The sequence below is a fragment of the Rutidosis leptorrhynchoides genome, chromosome 6, assembly GCF_046630445.1.
Source record: "Rutidosis leptorrhynchoides isolate AG116_Rl617_1_P2 chromosome 6, CSIRO_AGI_Rlap_v1, whole genome shotgun sequence".
In the NCBI taxonomy this organism is placed as follows: domain Eukaryota; kingdom Viridiplantae; phylum Streptophyta; class Magnoliopsida; order Asterales; family Asteraceae; genus Rutidosis; species Rutidosis leptorrhynchoides.
In genome coordinates, this window is record NC_092338.1 from 64621472 (window position 1) to 64632619 (window position 11148).

Sequence of the window (11148 nt, forward strand, 5' to 3'; positions counted from 1 at the left end):
ATTTCCGGGTCGTCACAGTATCTCATTTTCTTTAATTTTGATTAATACAATGGTTGATTATTGTTATTCTTCATGTTTGATTGCCTTTATTACTATTATGTCTAGCTAAATCTTTATGTATTCACTTAGATGAATGAACCTATGTGATGGATTGATAATTCTTTGATTTATATAATTGTTGATTACTCTAGATTATGTTTGATTTAAGAACCATTGTTGCTTATGTTTATTGATTGATTTGATTGCAAGTTTGTTAGCTGCATTAACGACAGTTAATTGAATTGATAGAATTTTCTAGGTTATTAAAAGATAATTTTAATATTGTTAGATTGCATATGGGACACCAGTGTAATTAGATAATAATGATTGGATTGATTAACTAGCTAAAGTAATTGTGAGGTTAAAGATGGATACCGAATTAACCTGAAATTAAATGGTATTCTTGAGTAATTGATTGACCGTGTTCTTGATTTGCATGATGATATTGGTAGTTTAGGTGCGGGAAACCAACCTAGATTGTTAATATGTGAATTGATTGGTGAACTAGGATAACGACATTTACACTTATGGATCTAGTTAATAAATTGTGAGAATCGACAAATAATTGCAATGTCACTGTGAAATCAGTTATTATAACAGTTTACATTAAAGTAATTCGGATCCTTGGAAACTGACTCTAAGTGGATATCCTTATCTCCTATGAATTTTTGTCATTTAATATGCGTTAATTAGTTTAAAATCAATACTCCCCAATTTATTTAGGATAATTAATAGTTTGAAATTCTTAATCACAATTGTTCCTTGTGGAACGATCGAGGACTTGCTATTAGCTTTTAGTGCACGATTTAAATAGTTGCATACTTGTGTTTAGTGGTTTTTAGTATTTTCTAGTTTACTTTCTAAGGTTAGATTTAGCACATCGACCATATACATGGTTCCCTTTTTGTACCCCTGAGCAATTACATAAACCCCTTTTAAACAGTACCCACTTTTCATCCCTGAATAAAACATGAAACTTATCATAATCCAGTTGCCCAACCGAGATTAACCTTTTCGTGAGCCTGGGGATGAGCCTCAAGTTCCTCAAGATCCAAGCATAATTCAAGTGTCTAACCACGAGATCACTAATACCTAAAACATCAAGAGTATTCTCATTCGCAACGCGAACCCTGCCGACCCTTAAAATTCATCATCTCTTTCATATACGAGGTAGCCTGATACGAGGCACCCGAATCTAAAACCCAAGATTCATCAAGAACCTCGTCTTGGCACATCAACACAACCTAAATCACCATAGTCACCATGTTCCCACCCGATTTAAGACTTGGACACTTTAACTTACAGTGACCAAATTGTTAACAATTCTAACACACCACGTTCTTGCTCCTTGATAGACTCCTAGACCTAACTCTTCCCCGACTAACATATAGAACCGAACCCGGGATTCCACTTGAATCTTTCCTTCGAATACCTCCACTAAGAATCTAATCACGGATTCCTTCAAAAAATGAGTTTAGTAGTTTTGGATGAACCACTAACCGCCGTTACAGTACTCGCCCAACTATCGGGTAATGAAGATAGCAAAAATAACTCCTCAAGCTCATCACTGAATTTAATATTAATTGATTTCAACGGAGTTAAAATCAAAGTATACTCATTAACATGATCCGCCGCCGAGAAATCCTCCATCATCCTAGCATTTACCAATTTTCGAATCAAGAAAACTTTGTTAAAAGCGGATGGCTTTTCATACATGTTGAATAACCACACAATCAATCCCGCAGTTGTGGTTTCACCACAATGTTGTAAACAACGTTCTTGGCCAGAGAAAGTCGAACAACCCATAGGGTTTGCCTATCCTACAAGTCGCACTCGCCTTGCCCCCATCTCTTCCGGTTTAACACCCGTTAAAGGTTGATAAAGCTTATTTTCATAGAGAAGGTCTTGAATTTGCATCTTACAAAAGCTAATTACATCAAACCGATCAATCTTCACATCATTATTATACGTCATTGTTCCCGAAAACACGAGAGCCTAAGCTCTGATACCACTTATTAGGAATAATTAGTGAGCCATAACAAGACTTGATAACCTGCTGGTTATCAAACCCACAAGACAACAAACAAATATATGTGATGAACACGAAGACACTAGCAACAATGTAAAAACACGATAATTTAACGAGGTTATATGTAATCAAACTTGATTACTTTAATCATCGGCCAACCAAAAAAATATTCTTTTATTAATTTTTGTAGGAATATATTACAGGTTACATATGTGGTATTTATAGTGCAAAAAGTAACAACGAATTAAAAACGAACGAGGAATCCTTAGTCGAAACCAACTCGTCCCCGTCTGGCACTCTTGCAATCACGTTGATATGGCTCGCGATCGTGAGCCTAGTGTTTTCCCGAACCTGCTCGACTGCCTAATCTCACGGGCCCGAGATTTCAATCATGGTCGCGAAAAATCGCAATCGGCAGTATTATTCGTTTATTGTTTAACTCGATTCGCACTCAAACATGAAGTTATTTAAAACCTATAAATTTTTATGATCCACACCCAAATATTTTTTTTTTTTTACTTTGTACACTACTTCTATGTTTTACGTTAAATGCACAATATTTAAAAATCATAAAGGTGATGACAAAATACACATTGCTATCTCTCGTAACCCTGTTACATTATAAAAATACACATAAAACTGCCACTTACATTACTTACCAAAATAACTTGCATAACTAATTGGGGCACACCATATTTTACCTATGAAAAAATGGATGTACAGTATATGTATTTTATTACATAGACAAATAAATCCTAAATAAATTTCTTAATTATTAATTGCGATATAGACCAAAATTCGAAATAATTAAATCATCAAAACTCTATGGAGTGTCATCTAAAACAACCGTTTAAAATAATAATAACAAGAAATAAACTAGTACTCCTTAATATTTTATTTTATTTTATGTTAATTCATTTTATAATATAAAATTAATATCCATAGATAATATCGCTTTTGTTTGTAGCATTGTTGTCTTCATCTACGTGTGAACAAAAATATAATTAGAACAATCTATGCCTTATTTTCTTCTCCCCTTCACTTTCTCTCTCTAAAACCCTGCAGCAACCACCATGGCATTTCACGATAACATTTCTCACGAAATCGCTCTTCAACACTACACAAATCAACAGCAGCAGCAACAACAACACTTAACTGAAAACGACGACGTTCTGAGGTCAATTCTACCTGACGTCAACCCTAAAACAACCTCACAATCTCCGCCGCCTACGTGGCTCAACAACGCAATTCTCCGGCAACACAACCACCACCACTACGACGGCACCGGCGGAAACTTCCTTCACTTACAAACTTCGAATTCTGACTCATCGAATTCGAACAACCACTGGCTATCTCCTCATAGTAGACCTATCGATAACAACGACGATGATGACCGGAACCGTGAATCGATGTTCGTTACCGAGAATAATAATAGTAATATTGATGAGAATAATAATGTTATGAAATTGAGTCAACGGAGTGACAGTGATAACGGTAACGGTAACGGAAACGTTAATGAAAGAGATTGGGAATTTGCAAAGTGTAAAGCGGATATATTATCACATCCGATGTACGATCAGTTATTATCTGCACATGTTTCGTGTTTGAGAATTGCAACTCCGGTTGATCAATTGCCCAGAATTGATGCACAGTTAGCTCAGTCTCAGCAAGTTATTGCAAAGTACTCTGTTTTTGGTAATCATAATCAGCCTCTTGATGATAAGGATCTTAATCAATTTATGGTAATTATAAACTTTCACCTTTCTATTTCTATACATACATCTTCATGTATCTATATATGTGCATATCTATTTAGTTGTTTTTTAAGTAAGTTGTTGGCATAATTCTAGCTCCATAGATTATTAATAATTATTATATATGAAATTGTGTTTGTTATTAACAATATGTATACACAATTTCGAAAGCAATCTTTATAATCTGTAAACGATTAAAAAAATAGTACTGTATCTATGAATTTTGTCAATGATAATATAGTAGATAAAAAACATACTCCTCTTAAAATTGAGTATAAAATAGTTTTTGATATAATATTTAATTTAATGAATTAATGAATATATATGTTAGAATTGAGCTGTTTGTCTAAAAACTTTCAATTCCTCTGTGGATCATATTCCTATAGGAAGGTTTTGTTGTATGTTAGGGATTTTTCTATATATGTGCATATGTGTTTATATGTATTGACAGTTGTTGGCACAATACTGGTGGTTTATATTGATTTAATATAGTAGATAGTAGATAGTAGATAGATAGATGAAACTGTGTTTATTTTAAAGTTTTGGTGGCTCCATGAGAGATTCAGCTGCAGACAATTTAATATACATATATACAAATATAGAGTAAAGAATTGAAGTTATGAATTAAGTACATATGTCAGGCTGTCAGCTATGTATGTATGTATGTATGTATGTATGTATGTATGTATGTATGTATGTATGTATGTATGTATGTATGTATGTATGTATGTATGTATGTATGTATGTATGTATGTATGTATGTATGTATGTATGTATGTATGTATGTATGTATGTATGTATGTATGTATGTACTGCATTTTTTTTTTTAATCAGATATATTGCTCTATCCTGTGAATCTATTGGTACTCTCTTCTGCTGTTTTGACTGATGAGAGGAGTAAATTAAATTGGTGGTTTTTAAATGTTATGCGTAGATCCCAATATATATGTTTTTTTTTTTAAATGTTTTTCCTTGGATTAAATTATATATTTAGTGTGTTTTGGAGAGACCTGTTCACATATTTTTTATTTTTATTTTTTTGGTTCTGTGAATATATGTGGTTTTCGATACTTGAATAGGTGTTCATGGTTTGATTTGATTTGATTTTTTATGAGAATCAGAATGTTCGAAGACAGGAATTGTTTTTTCAGTAGGTTTAATAATATAATCCATGATGGTGTTTTCAGAATCTGTTTCCATGATGGTCTATTTTATATGTTGGGGATGTTCCAATTAACCAAAGTGTGAAGTGTCACAATATAAAGAACTTTGAGATCTTGATTTATTTTTTAAACATCGTATCAATATGCTGAAGAGTGGAATGCACAATATGTATTCTATAACCGTTTTGATTGGTTCCATCTCATTTTGTCATCATTATGTTGTGTCATGGGAGTATTATTTATTTAAACATCGACTGCAATTTGTCCGATGATATGATCGAATTGGCTGATTTGGAGAAGATACGTAGTTAAAATGCAGTTTTTAAACCAAAATTCTTCATAACCTGATTACATGCCTGCCTCTAAGCTATGATATATGCATTTTAAATTTTTAATGCTTCTTGACGATATGTTTACTAGAAAAAGTTTTAGAATAGATTGATCACTGACTGAAATCATTACAATACACTTCACAAGTCTCCTCTTGATTAAATCTTATGAATGAAGATAATCATAAATTCTTCTAAAATAGTAACATCTGTGGGGTTAAAAGGGTTCTGTTGCTTTAAGGATTGACATTTAGCTTGCTATGAATATTTTTCTTTATTTAGTGGGCTAAAGTGGCCCTCTGTGGATTAATTGTGAACTTTAGTTTGGGTACTCCATGTTATAGGGCATATGTTTCACTCACACCTTTAGATGATGTGATACTCATATTCCAAAGGTGTCATAATTTTTTGTGCTATATTTCCACTGAGAGTACGCGCAATATTAATAATTATTTTTAATTTTTACTTTTGTCTTGTTTTGGAATCTTCGATCTCATCACAATGTCCAACATTTTTGTAATGCTATCTTTTCTATGTAGGCGCATTATGTTGTACTTCTCTCTTCATTCAAAGAACAATTACAGCAACATGTCCGTGTCCATGCAATGGAAGCAGTCATGGCATGTTGGGAGCTAGAACAATCTTTACAAAGCTTAACAGGTAATCACTTTTTTGAATTTTCTTCTCTGCATTCAAACTAGACAAGTAATTAATTCACTAGTAATAATTCAATTTAAATATGGTGGATGTACAGGTGTAGCACCTGGTGAGGGTACAGGTGCAACAATGTCTGATGACGATGAAGAACAAGTAGAGAGTGATGCTAACTTGTTTGATGGAGGGCTAGATGTTTCAGACAGCATGGGGTTTGGTCTTCCTACTGAAAGCGAACGTTCTTTAATGGAACGGGTTAGGCAAGAGCTGAAACATGAGCTAAAACAGGTAAACTAATAGATTGATTGCATCTAGGCTTCTTAAAAAGTTTAATAGATCTAATGAATTGCTTCTTATATTTAGGGCTATAAAGAGAAAATTGTGGACATCAGAGAGGAAATTTTAAGAAAACGAAGAGCTGGAAAACTGCCAGGAGATACAACCTCCCTTCTTAAAGCCTGGTGGCAGTCGCATTCCAAATGGCCGTACCCTACTGTAAGATATAATCTCTTCCACTTGCTTATGGTTGACTGTCAAAAGTCAAAGCAGCAGTTTTTTCTTGTTCCCATTGGGTACGTTAAAGCTATACTTGGCAAAAGGGTCAGGTTGGGTCGGTTTGGGTAACGGGTCAAAACCGTTTTGGGTTGAAGTGGATCGTGGTTCATTTTTTAAACGGGTCCAAATGGGTCAGGGTAAAAGGTTGAAACGGGTCATGGGTCAAATAGAGTCAAACGGGTCAGGTCGGGACCAATTTTTTCCTTCTTTTAAATGAGATACAAGTTTTACAATGAGAATAAATAAGCTATGCAATTGGTAGATTAATAACATAATCCATCCATATAACATAAATAGAAAGCAATCTCACATAAAAGCAATATAATAAAACATGTCTATTCAGGAGGAAGACAAAGCAAGATTGGTTCAAGAAACAGGGTTACAACTAAAGCAGATCAACAACTGGTTCATCAACCAAAGAAAAAGGAACTGGCACAGTAATCCGTCATCCTCTACCGCTGTTAAGAGTAAACGCAAGAGGTGAGTTACTAGCTTATTACTTATTCAAGTGTCTTTATTAAAATATTTATAGTATGAGACCTAATCCTTTTGTGGTCAAAAGTAATGCTAGGTGAAACAATAATGAAAAGTGTTGTGTTGATTTGACACAAACATATTCAGTCATTGCTTTAAGAGAGGAATTGGTTGATGTGAACCTGTTTGCTGTGACTTGGTACAGAAGTAAATGAGGTGTGCGTCAACCAAATGATTCGAAGCTACAAGTGATAGTTGATCTTAAAGAATGCCATACAATAGCTATTACCACGTTTTTGAGTTTTAGTAATTTAATACTACGTATCATTTAGGAGATGAATATTTGGTTTTGATACATTGCAATGTACTATCTTTCTGTTGGTTAAGGGTAGAATTGGTATTGGTTTTGTATGTATAGTAAGCAAAAGGGTTTAACTTGGTAATCACATCAGGTCGAACAACATGTTTAAACGGTGTAATTTTGTGTGTGATATAAATCAGTACTATTCATGTTTACGATCCAGGAACATCTTTCCATGATTGTGACAAATAGACGTTGGAAAAGATATTTGTTGGAAAGTTATCTAATGTGTGTGTTGTCGTGTTGAGAGGACATAGGATGATATCTCCACACAAGTTGTCGAAATATCGCTCAAGGTTTTTGGCTAAACATGACTGCAAGTTAGGTTTGTTAATGGATAGATCTAATCCGATCCATTCCATTTAAATACGAACAAGAAATCATTTTTTAGAGTACATGATCCATATTTTAGGCAAATCAATATGTGGGTAATTGGATCAATTCATAAGGTGGGTGTAAATTTATGGTAAGTGGGTCGATCTGGAAAATGATTCAATATCTTAGATTAACCGAGTAATTGAAAACATTGAGTTGTAGCTGGTAGTGGTATGCCTCTCTTAACGAGAGGTTAGGAGTTCAACTCCGCTAGGCTGTAACATTGCACTCAATGTTATCCCTAACCTGAAGTATCCACCCAGGTCGCCTTTCGTTGGTGTGGGGGCAACAAGGAGGCCATGCCCTCTGATTGGTCCGGGTTTCCTCTAGGGCAGTAGTTGGGTGCGATTTATGCAACTACGGGAGATGAACGCTCGTTGGTGTGGGGGCAACGAGGAGGCCATGCCCTCTGATTGGTCCGGGTTTCCTCTAGGGCAGTAGTTGGGTGCGATTTATGCAACTACGGGAGATGAACGCATCGGTGGTTAAGTCCTCCTGGGTGACCCCAAAACTGATGTCCAAAAATAAAACCGAGTCATTGAAAAGATCATAATCCATAAGCTATGGGGTCTGATCACAATCATGGATGATGGGATCATAGCCAGTTTGATCCAGTCCAATCCAATATCGACCAATTGGCAGGCCTAGTTGAATCTCTTTGGCAAATCATGGTTTTCAACTGTTTGTGAGGCTGAAACAGAAGTACTCTGTGTTGTCACATTTCATATCAATTGAATTGCATATATATCTTAACATATAGTTGAATTAGGGATGACCTGATCCAAAACCTAACTCCAAAGAACACTAATTAAAGTATCTACAACGGATGCATGTTACGAAACTTAATAGGCTAAGCATGCCGTGGTGGATGATCTGTTCAATAGCATTGTAAATTTTTGATTAGCTAAATGAAGTGCAAATTTTGTTCGAGTTTGTCAAGACAGCAAAAGGTAAGTATAATGACCATCTAATTGTGATGTCACCGACAAAGTGACATACATAACTTCTAGAACTCAGATATAAACACTGCATAACAATCACAATATAACATATAGAAAACTATTTATAGATAGATAGACATTATAACCTGTGTCACAAAACATACTTATTTTACATGTTATACCAATAGAAGAAGCCTCATCATTCTTCGCCATTTCTTCTTAAGCAGCGAATGCCTCCTTTGGGAAGGTCCTGTAGATCCCAGTGGGTGTTTTCATGGTAATTTTTTCAGATGGTGGATCATCGACGAAAATCTCTACATGTGAGATCCAGATCATCAAATCTTTGGTCTTGACGCCGGTCAACTTCTTGATCTTGCATTTCTCCATGTACGAAGTGAACTCGGTAGCATAAGACACGTGCTTCCCAACCTTCTCGAACTTGTGTTCAATCTCATTCTTTTGCTTGACCCACATAAAGCCAGTCTCTTTGACGTAACCAAGTTCTTCTACAGGAAATAGGCCATCAGGTAGACCGTATTCTCTTAGTATAGATTTCGCCTTTTCCTTGCAAACTTCGTTCCGGTACATGTTTCTACACATTTCAGGGGTGATTGGAGACATTTTTCTGGTGGTGAAAGTTAACTTAGCTTTAACTTATGATAGGTATTTGGTTTGTATGTGTGTGGAATATGTTGTGCTAATGGATGATTTATATAGATAATATTTGATAAATCTATAACCTTTGTTTTCTTTGTTGGAAAAGGGGTTTGGTTTGATAATCATGGATTGATTCTTGAATCGTGTAAATGTTGGAAATATGTTCTCGGGTTGGTTACGGTTCAACAGTAATTTGACCGTGGTACATATATTCCGAAGGTATGTCCATAACATTAAATAATATAAAGTCCATTTATCCTATTCAGTCACACACAAAGGCCAATCGTAAATTGTTTGATACACCTTCTAATCGGAAATTAATTTATTAAACAATTGTTAATGGTTTAATAAATTAAAATAAATATTTTGAGATTAATTATTAATATTTAATTTATTAATCTCCATGCTTGTCTACCTAAAAAAGACAAAAAGGTTACATACTTCTTGTTTATATAATTCTGCTTGTGTGCAGTGTGTTTACCTCAAAAGAAAGAAAAAAAAGTGTTTACCTCAAAAGAAAGAAAGAAAATAAATATAATGCATGCTTATCAATGCATGCATACTTCACTTTTGTCTTGTTTTATCCGGAGACACCTCAAATATATCAATTCACTTCTTTTCTTTTTTTGAATGGTATTTGACCAAGAAAATTAAAAACCAAATAAAAACACAACACTTCATTTTGTTACTGTCAATCAAAAACAAGAAGATATACGTTTTTTTTTTAATAGAAAACAAAAGGAAAGAAAGGGTTTTGATAAATTAGAAGGTGTATATCAAAACAAGGTTGGAACTTTGGGTGTCAATCGTTTAGAGGAGCTCTCATTTGGGTTCTCTCCAAGCTAGGATTTTCAACAAAGGCTACAAAGGTTGTAATATAACATATTCTTGTTCAATTATTTAATTTTGTTTGTTAAATGTTTTGTACATGGGTCCTTGGAGGAGTGTGATTTTGTAAATTTTAAAAATGCTTCCGCTCACTATGATTTTGGTATCATACTCCAACAAGTGGTATCCGAGCCATCTTGTACAAGTTTTAGCAAACTTTTCTTATGATAATCGTTTTGATGAATGTGTATGCATGATACTTGGAGATGATTATGCATAACAAACATACAAAACTATTATCATGATTTGTGTTTTTATATTTCCTAAATAACATTTGAATCTTTGGTTTTGGCAAAATGTTAAATGGTTAATCTTTTTTTAAGTTTTTTTTCAGCTTGAACAATCTGTCTTCCATAGACTGTTTCGAGTTTTTAAACTTCATATTTTCGTATGAGGCCAATTGCATTTGAAAGAACTTAAATTTGAAAAAAAAAAATCATCGAAAACGGATTAGAAATGAGTAAGATATGATCATTTAAAGTTGATGTATGAATCTGCCAAAAAAATAATTCCGAAAATTAAAAGGGTAACTTGCATGTTGACTATTAAAGATTCAATGTTTAGGAGAATAAAGTACATAAATTATATTCATGTTTTACATAAAATGAGAAAATTAAAATTATTATTTTAGACTTTATGCTTGGTTAAAGTGAATAAATCTCCAACATGTTTTGATTCACTTAATATGTTTGTTTGGATGGTTTTGGCATGAAAACCATACTTACAAAATATAAAGTGGGTTTACATGCATACATAAGTTATGTAAACAAGGATTGATTATTTTGTGTGCCATTAAGTGTTGTTTAAATCAATCTTTATCGAAACATGTTTCATGAAAATGGATATTTGGCACTCCATTTGTTTTGTATGTGATTGTTGTATGAAATCGGTAGTATTTGCCTCAATAAGACCCTTGTGTGGATGTTTGG

At 33.9% G+C, this 11148-nt stretch overlaps 2 protein-coding genes across 2 annotated transcripts; one reads left to right on the forward strand and one right to left on the reverse strand.

The window, feature by feature from the left end:
- The first annotated feature begins 3071 nt into the window (after positions 1 to 3071).
- Positions 3072 to 7518, forward strand: LOC139855918 (homeobox protein knotted-1-like 13). The gene is made up of 6 exons (XM_071845160.1): positions 3072 to 3810; positions 5854 to 5974; positions 6069 to 6256; positions 6332 to 6463; positions 6867 to 7003; positions 7086 to 7518. The coding sequence occupies exons 1-6, from the start codon at positions 3142 to 3144 to the stop codon at positions 7096 to 7098; spliced, it is 1260 nt and encodes a 419-aa protein (XP_071701261.1). The 5' UTR covers positions 3072 to 3141; the 3' UTR covers positions 7099 to 7518.
- Positions 7519 to 8893: 1375 nt separating this feature from the next.
- LOC139853705 (uncharacterized) lies at positions 8894 to 9295 on the reverse strand. The gene has a single exon (XM_071843072.1). It carries the CDS (start codon positions 9293 to 9295, stop codon positions 8894 to 8896), a length of 402 nt encoding a protein of 133 aa, XP_071699173.1.
- Positions 9296 to 11148: the final 1853 nt, after the last annotated feature.